The sequence below is a fragment of the Cyrtonyx montezumae genome, unplaced genomic scaffold (genome assembly GCF_038088225.1).
Source record: "Cyrtonyx montezumae isolate F1298 unplaced genomic scaffold, pur_monq_1.0 scaffold_26, whole genome shotgun sequence".
Classification (NCBI taxonomy): Eukaryota; Metazoa; Chordata; class Aves; order Galliformes; family Odontophoridae; genus Cyrtonyx; species Cyrtonyx montezumae.
Window position 1 is genome coordinate 925,331 of NW_027072003.1, and position 15,618 is coordinate 940,948.

At 48.2% G+C, this 15,618-nt stretch overlaps 1 protein-coding gene across 7 annotated transcripts in view; it reads right to left on the reverse strand.

The window, feature by feature from the left end:
* Positions 1-8,338: 8,338 nt before the first annotated feature.
* LOC136051030 (plasma membrane calcium-transporting ATPase 4-like) overlaps positions 8,339-15,618 on the reverse strand; it is a 34,617-nt gene continuing 27,337 nt past the window's right edge. For 3 of the 7 annotated variants that reach the window (XM_065740232.1, XM_065740231.1, XM_065740229.1), the window contains one exon: positions 8,339-9,202. In XM_065740232.1, the coding sequence (XP_065596304.1) occupies positions 8,897-9,202 (306 nt within the window). In that variant the 3' untranslated portion in view covers positions 8,339-8,896. Of the gene's footprint in view, positions 9,203-11,527; positions 11,757-14,236; positions 14,430-15,618 lie in introns of those variants that run through there. The other 4 variants (XM_065740236.1, XM_065740234.1, XM_065740235.1 and 1 more) reach the window with 4 other exon arrangements.

Here is a 15,618-nt window from a genome sequence, read left to right on the forward strand (position 1 = left end):
GCTTGATTCTCGAATATATGTTTGGAGGTCCTCCATATAAGACCACAGACCAGTATTAAGTGATATGTCTGTTTTATCAGGCTACACCAAAGGGCATGCTGCCATCAACCAGTCTATAATAGTATGGGTTTCATTAGTATAGTGGATGGCAGCATATAATCTTTGCCTTAAGGAGGGATGTATAGTTATGGATGCCAACTCTGACACCTCTGTCCCATTGACAAGTACACTTTTAGCTCCTGCATCCCATAACCTTAGGAGCCATGATGGTATGCTCTCCCTAGGTTTCTGATGGAATTGCTGTACTAGGTCCATCAATTCACTTGCCGTGTATGGGCAAGCTGTTACATGTAAGTGCGTTTCAGCAAGGGGCATTGGTCAGGAGGCACCCCTGCTGGTCTATCTTGTATCTTCTTTGTTTTTTGGGTCACAATTGGTCAGATCTCAAATGGATCCATCATAGATGGAGCTTCAAGATCTGATTTAGAGATCTTATTCTCTGAAATATCCAGGTCCACTATTTCAGGGACCTGGGTATCCTCCACTGAGACAGTACGTATCTGTCTTGTTGGGACATTGAGTCCTGGTTTTTTAGTCATTAATGCACCCAATTGCTGTTCTAGTTTTTCAGTGCAATCACTTAATAATTGGTTTTCAGTCTCTATATTTGTATTTGTTGTTTCTAATTTATGCAATGCCATTATTAGAGGCCAAGCTACTGCAGAAGCAGCTAGCCGACGCTCCTTCGTAATGAGTATATCCTTATCTAAGCCAGAAAAATAATCTGTTAAACGGGCTGGAGAAGGAGATACATTCCCTGTAACCTGCAGGGGTCCCCATTTTTCAGCAATGGTGGCCAAACCATAATAGGGAGACCCCATAAGCCCTGGAATTCGACCAGGAATTGTTTGGTCTAGGGGAGTAGATAATTCAGATAATTCGAAAGGATGGAACTCAGAGGAGATATCGCAGAGGATGGTATATTTCCAAAAGGCTTTATATAGATGGTACACAGACTACTGGTAAGTAAAGGGTGGCTCACCTCTTACGATGGTTGAGGCTCACCATTGACTCCACATAGGAGGGATCTCCAACAGCAGATGTTAAATGGGGTCTGGGAGAGGTGGAACCAAACTCCACCCCTTCCCATCACACAGGTATATTACCTTCACCTGTGCCCCTGTGGCTGACTCAGTGCTTGCCTCAGGTGATCAATCAGTGGTTCAGGCCGTGATTCAACAGTTCCCATACAATAGCCTCACAGAAAAATTTTACCGGAGGATGTCCTTTTGGTGGTGGGATTTCCCAGAGACCTGTGGTGGGCTGCTGCAAAGCACTGCATCCTTCCAATGGGCATGGAGACTGTACACAGAGTGGTTACACACATCTGGAGGCCTCTGCTGTTTTTTGTGGACAAAGAGTTGGGAGCAATTGCTCCATATGCTCTGACTCAGACTCACCCTCCCTTGTATTTGAATCCTGCCACAGCCAAAGGAGGTGGGGAAGGCTTCCCACCTTCAGCCTCAGCATATTGTTTTCAGATAGCCTGCCTAAGCATGACCACAATCATCCCTTGTCTTTGAGGGAGTGGCTGAGAATGAAGCTGAAACTGTCCTAGGGCTATTCATTTATGACGTGGACAGAGAGATTGCTCAGGCCTTCCACATGCCAGTACAGCAAGTGTGTGCAGCGGGTTGCCAGGGAGGAAGGCCAAACTGATGGTAATTCACAGAAAGGAAGGGCTTGCCTGATCACCCAGGCCACCCTCTGCTCTCCATTGCGGCTAATTCCTCCAGGGAAGACAAGGTGGTCAGCCCACCTTTGGACACACTTTCCATATCCTCCTGCTAGAGCAGAGAGAATAGCAGTGGGAAGGGGGTCTGGGAGAGACATTCCCCCTCCATATAAGGAGGGATGACTGCTTGCAGAAGGGAGGACTGCAGATGCCTTTCCCCATCAGAAGGATTGTCCCAGAATCCCATGGCAGCCCAAGGAGCAGAGCAACTCAGGTTTACACAGCTCCTGTCAGTGTGCCAGCTATTGCTGTCTAGGTGCACAGGTTTCCTGCATGGCCCGGGAAAGGAAGTTCTGGTTTCTCCTGCATACTCCTCTGCTGCCATTTGGTGCTCAGCAAAGGGAACTCTGCAGCAGATGTGATGTAGTTCTTCCCACCTGGGTAATGATGCCTCTCCTAGTTTTCTTCAGAAGAGAAGCTTCTCAAAGCCTTCTGCCATATCAAATTCCAGGTGCAGACCAAATGGGGCAACTCGGAAGATACCTGTATCTGTCAAGGGGAGGTTCACAGGAGGACAGCAAGGCCAAAAGAGCTTCTTAAGCCAGGCCAATTAAACAAAAAAAGACGTGATGACTCAGTTTCATGTCTTTTGGCCCATGTTGAGGTGATTTACAGAATCAAACTCTATAACCCAGAGTTAGGTTATAAAGCAGGTAAGTTTACTTGGCGTATGCACAAGCATTGGGTGCAAGGGGGATAGCTCCACCAAACTTGCACACCTACCAGTAGAAGCATTACATATTTGTAAGTCACGCTCATACCTATTCAACAGTTTTCATTACATTTGTTTACATATTCATTATTTTCATCCCTCCCCCTGACGCATGTGCTTTGACTTCCTTAGGTGGTCGGTGGATGAAGGTTCAATGTCTTCCTCCCCATCTGGTGGTCGTTCTTGGACGAAGTAAACAGTCTTCTTTGCAGTGTCCTTTTGAACTCTTGCAGTGATTCCCCTTTTTTTTTCCTCCTGGTTCTACTGACTACAGTCCTACTCCTTCCCAATTAAACCTTATCTTACTGCCTACGGCCCTGTTTCTTAATTCCTTATCTTATCCTACAGCCCTGCTTCTTCCTCCAGATGGTCCTCATCCAGTTGAGGATTGGAGCCTGTTTTTCTTGTGGTGGTCTGTGAAAGTGCTTAAACAATGGGTCAAATTCAACCCCCCCACGCTATCAGAGGGTATTACCTGAAGCGGTGTGTTGGGCTTGGGGGAGCAGCAAGGATGATGTCACAGTGCTATCCGCGACAGGGACACAAGGGAAACAAAGAAGGGAGAGAGAGAAAAAAAAATCTGCACTGCCAGTTGCTGCACGGCCTTCGAGCAGAGACGGGGGGGGGGGGGGGGAGGAGACAGAGAAAATAGATGGGCCTACAAAAAAAACAGCAGCACGATTTGAGGAGGAACGGTAACTTTACTAAATCTAATGCAATCGAACAATTGAGAGAGACAATGTTTCCAAACCGCATCTGAGAGCTTTCGTCGGTGGGTCCGGTGCGGAGCTCCGCCCCTCTGCCGCTCCCCCACAGCATTAACTCCTTGACTGCCTGCATGATGTTCTGATGTGGAATACCGGCATCAAAACCACAAAACCACAACACTCCTCCTAACATGCAGGACAAGGGATGAAAGCACATTCATTATGTATACTAAAAAATGAATATCTGTGTAATTCTTGAGAATTCCTATTTTCAGGAAATCTAATGCATGTTCTAAGACTGCCTCCAGGCAAGGTGCTGAATTGGGAGAGCCCAGCTCTCCCTTTGCCTGCATATAGTACTGATGTTGATTAGGATCCTGTTTTTTGTTTTTTAATGTTTGTTGTTGTTGTTGTTTGTCTGTTTATGGATATTGCTCTTTGGAGCCTCTTTGGCACCCAGGCTTGTTTATCTTGTCTGCCCTTGCCCATCTGTCCTGGGACTGCCAGGCTCTAGTCAGAGCTGTTTGCATTGAGATGGACAGAGCAGTGCTTCCCCTGTTCCCCTGCCAGGAGGAGCAGAGCTACTGTCATGGTCTGCTCTTCACACCCTGTGGGTTACCTGATGGCCTTGTCCCGGAGACACTTCCCCCAACATGGGAGCAGCTGAAGAACAAAATTTTTACCACCTCTTCATGTCAACAGCTTTGGCTCTAAGGGTCAGGCAAGCAATGCTTCAGACTGAACTTCTTCACAACGCTGCCCAGCTCCTTCTTGGCCCTGAAGAAAGCCTTACTGAAGGCACAGAGAAGCAACAACCTCTTCACTAAGAGCAGAAAGTAAAACCAACCCAGCATGAATTATCTGTTTGGAAGTGAGATTATTTTGGAGGCCAGATGCTTTTATTTCCTATTTACCTTCCTATCTGGGCAACCAGTCTCTCTGGAAGCAGAGCAGTCTCAGTGCTGAGGCAGGACGCAGTTGAAAGGCAGAGAGCACTGCCGTGCCTGTGTGACTCTGGGGATATCGAGGGGTGCCAGGGAAGGGGATGCTTTCTTCTGGGGCCCCAGGAGACATTGGCTTTGGATGACATTAGACAGCTGTTCTGGATCTTGTCATGAGATGGAAGCAGCTACTCCTCCCTGCTTCTGGATAAGAAGGCTTAGACATAGTGAAGATCTATGCTGACTCCATAGCAGTGGGGTTGTTCCTCAATTCTCATCCTTTATCACCCCACTGTCTCCACAGGGAAGCACAGCCACTTTCAGTGCCAGGAGAGACCGCGGAATGGATGTCATGAGCTGGCAGACACACCGAGGACATCATGATTACATGTGGGCACGTTTTATTCTCCATTTGCACTGTTTCTGCTCAACAGCATAGCTTTATTGATTCAAAACCATTACCCTCCTCCCCACCTCACCCCACTTCATTTTTTTTTTTGCCTGCATATGCCCTTTACTACCCCTTAGCCCCTCTTAGATTTCTGATTTGAATATATCTGCTTGAAGTCTGTTTTCTCAGAAGAAGCCAACTGACAACTTTGTTTTTTCTCCCAAGAACCATATAAATTACATGCAAAACATTGTACATAGAGATTAATATCAAAATGCAATACAGATCAGGTGCACTTTAAGCTGGACTCTAGGATATGGCAAACACACCAGGGTACATATTGCTTTGAAACCACTTTTTTTTTTTTTAATGTCATGCATACTACTACATAATATTCAGTCTTTTGTTTTGTATTTTTCTGTTTTTGTACAAAAATACCAGTGCTTATTATACTAGTTACTGAAAAAGAAAGAAACGGCTCTGAGTGCCCTCTTTAAATGAAAATTTCGTTGTGAGAGCACTGGTTAAATATATATGTACACACACAAATGTTGGTTTAATACTGTATATATATATAAATATATATACACACAAATACATATATAAATATATATATATATGTAGGGATAGGAAATAAACTAAAGGCAGTTTTAGCCATGAGCTTCTTTGAACAAAAACTGGTTTTCTTTTCACTGAGCAGGAGGATGAGAGGCAGGGGACAGCCTCAGCAAAGACGTGCTGGACAGGAAGAGCTGCATGCCACAAACCACGTTGCCTCCCGTTCTCCAGGGGGCGATGACTGCATGGCATCTGGGCACAGCGGTGAGCAGCAGCTGCTGGCAGTACAAGCATCCTTCACCTGCAGGGATGTGCCATGGAGGTGCTCAGTCCCTGCAGCCATGCAGCCTATGGCATCGAAGGTGCACTCCCTGGGGCTGGGAGGGGGCCCTCAAGTCCTGTCACAGCAAGAAGTGGTTCTAGAGGGGCTGAGCACCACAGGCCATCCACCACTTGGTAAGGGGAAGCCAGAGGCTGCCCATGCTAAAATCTAGTTTAGTTTTTTTTCCTTCTTATTTAAAAATTCTCCTCAAAGCTTATTGCACAAAAACCTTTGAAAATTAAGTACAGCCCCGTGCAAATCAAGGAAAACCTCATCACAGAATGCAAACGCCTAAGAATGCCTGTTCAGCACTGCACACAGGATGTGATGTAATATCTTTGGTACCAATCTACCCATTTATTTCACAGAAAACCACCACCACCAGGGACCCTACTGTCATTAAGAACTGGATGCAAAAGAACGTTCAGAGTGTTTTAATAACAAAGCATTCCAAGACAAGTTCACATGGATCACAGGGTATGACTTCAGTTCCTGTCCGGCAATGGCACACGTGGCAGGTCAAACAATGCAAAAGAGAACATCTCCCCTTCTTCAAAGGCACGTTGCAGAGTCCCCACAGTCCACGCTGCTGACCATGCCTCTCCAACCGAGTGCCCATCTCCCCCAAACATTGTTTTTTGTTTTTATAATGTCCACGATAACCCAATAGTCATCTGCTGCCAGTATATCACTGAAACTAAATAGGAAAAAAGTACTTTACATAAAAGATGTATGCACAGTAAATGCTTCAGATGGCTGCTCAGCAAAAAGGAAGCTGACTGGCACTGATGGCAATACACCCTTCTCTGGGAATTGCCATTGCAGTCATGAGCCGCTGAGATGCAGAACTAAGATTATTATTTTTTTCTTTTTACTTTAAACAAAATACATATGGCTGACGTAAAAATATCAGTTTCTGATCTAAAGAAAACTATACTTTTTTTGCATAATATTTATATATATATCATTTCCCCCCCACCCCTCCTAATACAGAAACTAGAGCAACAGTAATGTATCAACTAATGAACAACCAGACCCCTATGGCAACCTGCTGGTCACAGGCCTCTGGGAGGGAATTAAGCACCTCCAGAGTTGGCTTTGTGTTCGTTACTGGTTTAAGTCTTTTGTTGTTGTTTGTTTTTAAATAGATCTGAGGTAATAAAAAAAAAATATCAAAAAGGAAAAAAAAGTACCCTTCCTCCCCCAACATGTATAATAAATATTCATGTAAGCCTCTAAGATTTTTTCTTTTTTTTTTTTTGCAAGTATTTAAAATAGAAAAAAAAAAGTGATCTTTTGAGCAATGTCATCTTCAGTATGGAACCAAACCCCACAAGCACCCTCTTCTCTCCACTACCAGTGTACAGCAGGACATGCTGTACCCTGTCCTGCCCACAGCATTTGTTTGTCTTGCTTGCAGAGAAAGGAGAGGACAGCAATGGGTTTGTCTGCACAGACAGGGGCTGGTGTCTCAAAACTGAATTTGCAATCGAGATGGGCAGTGGTGGCAATTTCTCCTTGCTGCTGGCAGTGTACAGAGCCCAGCCTTCATCTCCCCCTTGGCAAGCACTGGGCAAGGCAGTGGGGCCCAACCTCAGCCCCTGGGTCCTTCCCTCCTTCCACCCCAAGGAAGGGATGGGTCAGCGCGGGGCTGGAAACAAAACAAAGACACTTGGTTTTTGCTGTTGTCATTAAGGAACACTTATTTCTTGGCAAAGTAGTGGGCCCTTGTGTGGCAGGCAGTGCTCAGAGAAGGCACGGGAGATTCTGCTGTGCGCTCTTGAAGGAAAGAGAAGAAACCAGACAGCCTCCTCCCCCCAACACGGACACCTACAGGGACAGAGGCCAGGCAGACAGCACAGCTAGTTACCACCATGTTCTCTCTGCTTCCAACCAAACCAAGTAGGACAACGGACGAAAGCAGCAGAGTTCTTTTCAGCCCTGCACACTGAGGGACAGTGATGAAGGGTACACTCAAAGGGACAGAAACTAAGCAAAGCAAATTCCTACCTCCTGCTCTGGCCCACTCTTGGTTTTGCATGATGGTTAGAGCCAGGACACATGGGACGCCTGCTCTACAACTCAAGGCTCTTGCCCTGCAGAGGAACAGTTGCTACTGACCAAGGGGAGGTAGAATGCAGAGTGAGATGACCTCCAACAAGCAGCAAGGCCCACAGCAGTTCTGCTAGAAAAGCTGCCACCAACAAACCAACCCTGCACCAACATCAGCTGCAGTAGTGCTGTGGAAACCAAGGGGCCTCCCAGTGGACAGGGAGATCCCTTCCCTTCTAGGGCACAACCCAGCTTGTCCTTTTTACAATCTGAAAGCTGCCCCAGCCACACCAACAACACTTATTCACTTTCGAAGTGACATGTGGAGCTGGTGGGTACAGCTGGAGCATCCTCTGCATTCCTCAGCACCTAACACAGCTTGCACCTGCAAGGCTGAGGATTACCCAGCCCAGGAGAACAGACAAGCCAGAACAGGCAAAAGTCCCTCTGCTCCTGACACTGGGAGCTGCTAAGCTTCCCAGAGCTCTTGCCAGAACATTTCACAGGTGTTCACAAGCAGAAGAGATGCATTCCTTCAGCTCCTCCAAAAGAAAGCAGCCCATTTCTCACTGCCATCTGTCTGTTGGCTTTCTTCCCCCCACCACACTTGAACTGCCATTAACTTCCACCTTACTTCACGGCAGGGAGGAAAAGAAAAAAAGGAAAAAATAAAATCACCCCCTCACATCCAGCCAAGCCACCTTCATTCTTTGTCTATCAGAGACTGCTTTGGAAATAGAGAGCAATGTGTGCATGCAAGAAGAGGAGCTGTAAAGACTGGGTACCATTTGTCAAGGTGGAAGACTGGTGTACATCCCTGTCTGAGCAAACTGTAAGTAAACACCTTCCTCCCGACTGTATTTTTTTTTAATTATTATTATTTATTATTTTTAGCTTATCGCACTACAGTGCTAACACCCCCAACTTGCCACTGAAGTTACTGGGGGGGCAAATCCCACGAACAAAGAACAAACCCCTAACATTGGAAGAAAACCTTAAAAAACGCAAGTGGAGAAAATCACAAGTGCACCTCAGCCCTCAGGCAGGGACTGTGCATGTAAAACTACAATTCGAGCTTCCTTGTAACATGCATTTTTCAACGTGAAAACCCCCTGCAGACATATGGAGCCCAACTCTCAGAGAGGAAATAACCTGGCTGTTTCACATGGGTGAGTACCACTGAAAATTAGGGGTGAAGATACACAATTTTGGCTTGCCCCCTCTCCTAATACTCAGCATCATGGTACTCTGGTTCCCACAGCTAAATCATTAGAAAATAAAAAAAACCAACCAAATAATACACATATGAGCAGTTTGACACAAAGTGACTGCAGTGTGTGATCAGTTACTGATGCCAACATCACACTGGACATAGGGCAAAGGTGAAGGGGGGGGGGGGAGTAATCAAAGTTCTAAGGTCAAACTGATGTCTCCAAGCTGTGAAAGGGGCTTTCAGGCTCCACAAAGTTGACTTCAGTTTGATCGCTGTCCACTGCATTGTTATTTCTGTTGAGGGATGAAGATCCACTCAGGCTGCCCCCACCTTGCTTTTTGAGTCCGTCAGTCTCAGGGTCGTCTTCGGAGCTGTCAAGGAATGGTGTTTGAGGCTCATCTTCCTCCAGGATGAACTCTGGGTGAGTCATGAAGTTATGAATGGAGCTTCTGGACTCAGGTTTCTCGAGGCCTTCGTACAAGGAGCTACGGAACGCGTTCACCACCTTGATCTGCCAGCAGGCAAGGGTGCAGAGCATGAGAATAAATAAAAGAGTGGTTAGTAGTGGCCACAAGAGGCTGCAGCTCCCAGGAGAAAAGATACAAAAAAAAAAACAACAAAGGGACAATAAAACAAAGAAGGACAACAATGATCACCACCACGGAACAGACAGGTAAGTCAAAATGACAGATCTATGGTGAACTAGGAGGGCCAACATGGACCAGACTCTGGCACTAGGCGTGTGATGAGGAGTCAACCAACTACAGGGCAACTTCAGAAGCTGCAAGAAAAGACAAAAAAAACACTCAAAGAAAAAAAACCCAAAAACAAAATGAGATCACTTTGAATGAATGGAAGCCAAAATGCATTAGTTGTCATTATGTGTGTGCACGCGTATCTGCGTGTATAAACAAGGACAAAAAAGTGGCACTGCAACTCAAAAAAAGAGGTGGGTTAGACAGATAGCAGGTTTGCTTCAGGCAAAAAAACTACTGTGGGAGCAATGTGTTCATTCTCGTTTTTTAGACCTACAGAAAGGAATGGGCTTTTACAAGGTATCACAAACTTTCCAAGCCCATGTGAAGCAGTAGGTCCAGGTAGATGCCATGAATAGTAAAACAGGACCCAACAAAACATGCAAGCAGGAAGCCAGATGCACGTGAGCTTCCCTGCACTGTGGCGGCTGAGATCCTGGGCTGGAGCTCTGCATCCTGCCCTGCACACACCAAAGAGGACCCAGCAATCCTGAAAGGCAGCTATAGGTGTTCTTTTTGAAGCTCTGCACACACAAAAAATTCCAAACCTTGCTAGAAAGTCTGGCCACTTGCAGCTCCTGTCAAACCCCTGAGCTGCCAGTGCTGCCAAAAGCAAGGCATGACAAGCAAAAGATCCAGAGCCCAGTTTGCATAGCCAGGGTCCTGCTGTGCTGCACTGTGAAGGAGAGAGAGGTCTGGAAAGAAGCCAGAACATGACCAGCACCAAATCTGCTGCTCTTGCCAGCTCCTCTGGAAGTGCAGCCCTGCGCTCTTCCACTCCCTCCTTGCACAATGGGTGATAAGCATCAGATGCAGTGGGTGAGGGGGCACTGCTGGAGGTTCAGAGGACAGCTCTCCCTGCTGTGCCCCATGCCCACACACCATGCACAGGACAACCAACGCGTGCACCTGCGGGGCTCCAGCTCTTGCAGATGACTCAGGGCTGCAACCACTCAGATGTCAAAAGGCATAAACTGCATAAACAGTATGCAGGCTAACAAACTGAGCTGAAGGCTCCCACACTGGGAAGGACCTGGTGAAATCACACTCCCTGGTTTGCTTTAGTGCAAAGCCAAGAACCACACACCACACAAAGCCTCCAAGGCAACCCTTAATGACTCTATGGTAGAGTAGCTCCCACAGATGCTCTACTTGTTGCCTCTGCCCTGGCACCCCAACCTTGCTGGGGCTCACACCAGCACCCTGCTGGCTCATGTCACCCTCCCCATCCCCTGGGAAGGGCCTTGGCCATCAGTGACCCCTCCCCACAGCAGCATTGCTCCTCCTGCTGGCTCACAGAAGGAGAAAGCAGTTTCCATACCTGAGAAACCCTATTCCCCCCTCCTCTATCTCCCTGAGAACAAACAAGAGGAGAGCTGTAGATCACACAGAAGGGATGTTTCTCTGCAGCCATCCCATCCATGCTGCAACCCTTGCAGTTTCCCCATCACACAGCAGGGGGAGCAGAGACCACGCAGAACTGCTAGAGGAAAATGAGTTGAAGTATCCCCTTGCAAGCTGATGCTGCTGAGCATATGCTGCCACTTCTTCAGAAACAGGCCACAGAGCTGGGGGAATTGAGCAGGGATAGCAGCCCTTGGCATACTGACACGTGGACAGGCTGGGAGACACGTCAAACCCAGCAGAGCCAGAGGGAGTCTCTGGGGATCGATGGTCTCAGCTTTAATAGCCCCCACAGAAGCAGACCAGAGAAGTTACTCTGTATGGGTGGGCACTGCTGAATCACGGCCTGAACCACTGATTGGTCACCTGAGCTGAGCACTAAGTCAGCCATGGGGCCACAAGTGAAGGTGATATACCTGTGTGATTGGAAGGGGTGGAGCCTGGCTCCTCTCCCAAACCCCATTTTAAGGGCTGACCACCACCAGGGAAGGATCTTTTCTTGGAGATCCCTCCCATGTGGAGTCTACAGCAAGCCTTGCCTTCCTAAAGGTGAGCCACCCTCTTTTTCTTCCTATCTGTGTGCCATCTATATAGACCTACTGAAATATGCCATCTTCCATACTATTTTCGAGTACCATCCTTGGGGATTATTTACCCTACAGGCTCTCATGCTTGAAACTCTGGAGGTTTACCTGCACAATGCTCCAGGGTTCCCTCAGCACATGGGATGTGCTTTTGAGTCCACTCCACATCAGGCTCAGAATGACACACACCTTCCCCATACCGGGGCATCCCCACAGATGCAGCACATCCTAGCTAGAAACAAATGAGCAAGCATGGAGCCCTTGGGCTGAGTGACAGACACTCATGAGGAAGTACCACCATGATGCTGGAGCACCAGCTGGCCTATGAAAACAAAATTTCCATGGCTGGGAACATGGATTCAGAGCTGTTTGCTGCACTAGCAACCACAGCAACATCCTAGATACAGCGAGGATTTAGTGTGAATGCACAAGACAAGGCAGACCACCTGGTACTGACACCAATGATGCAGCACTTCATCAGCACCTCAAGAAGAGCAACTGCAAGCACTGACTACCCTAACACAGTGTGTAAAAGTCACAGAGAACCAGCCTAACCCTGCTAAGGAGTCCCTTAGTGCCTGCCAGCACAGCAGGGCACAAGCTCTGGCAGAGCAAGGAGCAGGCTCACAGCTCTCCCTTCCCCACTACTTGTAGTACAGGTGAGCCCGGAGCTTATCTGCCACCCCACACCACCTGCTCTGCCAGAACAGCAACTTTCCCCATATACTCTCATTGATTTAACCACCTCTTAAACAACTGTTGCAGGATTAATTCAAGCTGTTCCCTTGTTTAAAGAACTTCACATAACCTCTACGTTTACACTTCACTCTCATTTCACACCATCACTACAAAGAGCTGCAAAACCACTGTGCACACTGAGGTGGTAGTGACATCTCCTGGACAGTGTGTCACAACACGGCCCCAAACCTGGTCCAACCAGACACAAGGTGAGCTCTGCAAACCACCGCACAGAGGGCACTCCTGAGATCTCCTTTTCCTCCATTGGCCCCAACAGAGCTCACAGCACTGCTGAGGTCCAGCCCTGGAAAACTCATCCCAGAAAAGAAGTGGAAGACAGCAAGACACTGTTAATCTGTACAGAGGGAACTGAAGGCTCAGAGGAAAGGAAGGAAAGCAGCAAAGGGAATAGAGAAAAAGTCTAGACAGAAAACAGAGAGAAGACTTAACAACTTGAGTTAGCTGTTGGTGAAATTGTTTGCTGCCCAGGAGACTTGCTATCCAAATTACCCATCCCCCTGCTGCATAATAGGGAGAACATTAATCCATAAACTGCAAAAAAAAAAAAAAAAGAGAACAACAACAACAAAAAAAAAACACCCTGCATTATGATTTTGCCCAATCAAACCTCCAGGCCTTGAGACCCCTCTAATAGGTTTTCTTCCAGACAGAGTGTCTCAGTGGTGCAGAGATGCAGTCAGGAACGGAAGGCAGCTGTGCTGCTTCAGAAACAAAACTTAAGCATCAGTGTTAACTAAATAGAGAGAAAACAAAATCTCCAGTTTTCTCTTCTCTTGCACACTGCATAAATACTGGAGTCCGAAAGCTGCTCAAAAGCCACCTAGGGTTTTTCTTTAATAAGAAGAGGAGAAGGAAAATGACTGTGCAATAAAAAAGCCAATTATCTGAGAAAGATGCACTACTTACAGCTCTGCAGGCAGAATCCTCACTCACATGCTTGCGGGCCATAATACCACTCATAACTAACAGAGGACACTCTAACAGAGTAGGATTTGCTTTGCTCTGGAAACACATGGCTGGATGCAAATCCAGCTTTGTCCAGCCATGTTTTCCACCTCCATTTGCATGCAGAAAGCTGCAGGCACAGAATGGAGCAGCCAGTCCAACCCTGCTGAGCTGCTGCATGGGGCCACCAAGGGACAGGCAAAGCGCCTGTGCCATCCCCTGCAGAGCTGGGTACACACTTAGGTGCATTCCTCACTATGGTGGCAGCATTCACACTTATCCTTACTTGCTACACATGTGCACAACCTAAGGTTTTCTCCAGCCTCAAGACTGGGCTCTGTGGGGCCCTTGGGAGTGTGAGTACCCCAGGTAGCCCTTTGCCCCATCTCACAAGGCATGTAGGTTAACCCTGGGTAGGGAGGCTGCTCACTGAATCAGTGCGGTTCAGTGAGGCTGCGGGTGAGCAAAGTGGAGCACCCAACTGCTCCTGCACCACTGAGCATGGTGGGGAGCAAACCCCTTTGACACACACAAGAGGCAGAGAGCATGCAGGCAGCACAGCCCCACAGCCCAGCCAGCCCCAACAGTGCACTGACTGCTATGGGAAGGGCTGAGGTCACTTAACTTCCAAATGCAGGGCTCTAGAAAAGCAACCTCTCCACCAGCTCCTGGCACTGGGCAGAGTCATGCTGCAAAGAACTAGCAGCATTTGGGCACAAACACTACTCCCTTCTCACAGCAGTGCTCTGAGTTGCTCAGAAATGCATGGGTCTCTCAGCCAGAACCACCAATTTTGCACCTACCCCTACCCTCTCCTTCTCAGGAGGGCAGATGCATATATCAGTCCTGCAAAGGAGAAGAGGTGAAAAAGAAGAAAGCGACAAGGAATGGGGTGAGGGAAGGACCAAAAAGTATCACCAACTTGTTAAAGACTCAATAGTCTGTTGTTTTTTCTTAAGTAAATAAACAAACACCATCTCCCATCCCATCCTTCACTTTAGAAAACAGTGGGTCAGAGGGAAAGAAAGCAGGCTGGGTCACATTGTGCAGTGCTCTGTGGTTATTAGAAGTCATGCATTGTAATAGACTATCACTCACTGCCCGCAGGAGGAGATGCAGCAGCAGCAGCAACAGCAGAAGTGGTGGGAGTAGAATTGACGGAGGAAATAGCTACATGGGTTGGGCTAGAAACATTTTTTACATCGTGGTGCTGGCTCACGATGGAAGGCTGTCTCCTGAGGGCTCCCTGCAAAGAGGAGGCGCCGGTCTGGAATGTGTAAACTACGTCCATCTGCAAAGAATCAGAGAGTGAGATAGCATCGCCCCAGCCAGAAACAGGGAGAGGGGTCAGGGACAGAGGGAGCGGGACTGGGGCAGACACACAGGGATAGGAAGGAAGAAGGATGGAGAGGTAGGGAAGGAAGGATGAGAGAGCACCCCAACCCCCAGGCTGCACTCATGCAAACCCACATGGGTTTGGGCAGTGCACAGGGGCAGAAGGAAGGTGGGTTTCCAGTCCTCATGGGTGTGAGACGGTTAGGGTTCATTCCACAACCGAGACAGGAGGCCAAGGGTGGCACAGGAAGCAGCCCAGGTCATCCCCCGAGCTGCAGGACGAGCAGAGACAGAGAGAGGGCAGCAGAGATGTGAGCTGGCAGCCTGGAAAACTGCACTGGGAAAGAGTTTGTGGTCTCTAGCCCCACAGGACTGGGTCCTGAAGTGCAGCATGTACACAGGGCCATAGGATTCTATGCATTCCAGTCTCTCTCCCAGACTAAAACAGGGCCTAGAAGTGGAGCTCGTAGAGTGGGCAGGGAAACAGCCAAGACACTGCATCCATGGCACACTCTGGGGCAGTAGGGACCAAGCAGTGCCCAGAGGCTTCCCTGACTCATGTCCTCTTGGCTGTCACCTGCCCCGTGCCAGCCCCTTGCTGCTCCCCTGGGGACACTTTTCTCCAGACCCAAGTGCAGCTCTCATTCACCTCACACCCTGCTATGGTCCTTGCCCAGTCTGAGCCCTCCCCAGCACACCTGGCTGGACAGAAGGAACACAGCCTGTTTAAGGCATGCCAGCTGGGGACAGATTCCCCAGAAATGCTCAGGTTTGAACTGCTGCAGCTCCACCTGGTATGTGGGACACCACAGGCACAAAAGACACACTCAAAAGGTCTCAGGATTTTCCAGCAGTTGCAGTGAAGAATTATGCTCCTAGGCACTGCAACAGGTCCACCACAGCTTACAGAAGAGAGAATCCAGAGCCCACAGGCACAAAGCTCAGATACAGAGCCAGCAGTGTGCTTGGCTTCTGGCTGTCTATACCTAACCAGGACATTGGGACTGCTTCCTCACCTGACCCAGGACTCCCAGGGGCAGCTAGCACCTGCCAGCACTGCCCTTCACTTTGAAATCTCAGGGCAACATCACAAAGCCAAGCTAATGCAGCACAAGGCAGCTGCCATGCTAGCTCCAGTCCCTGAA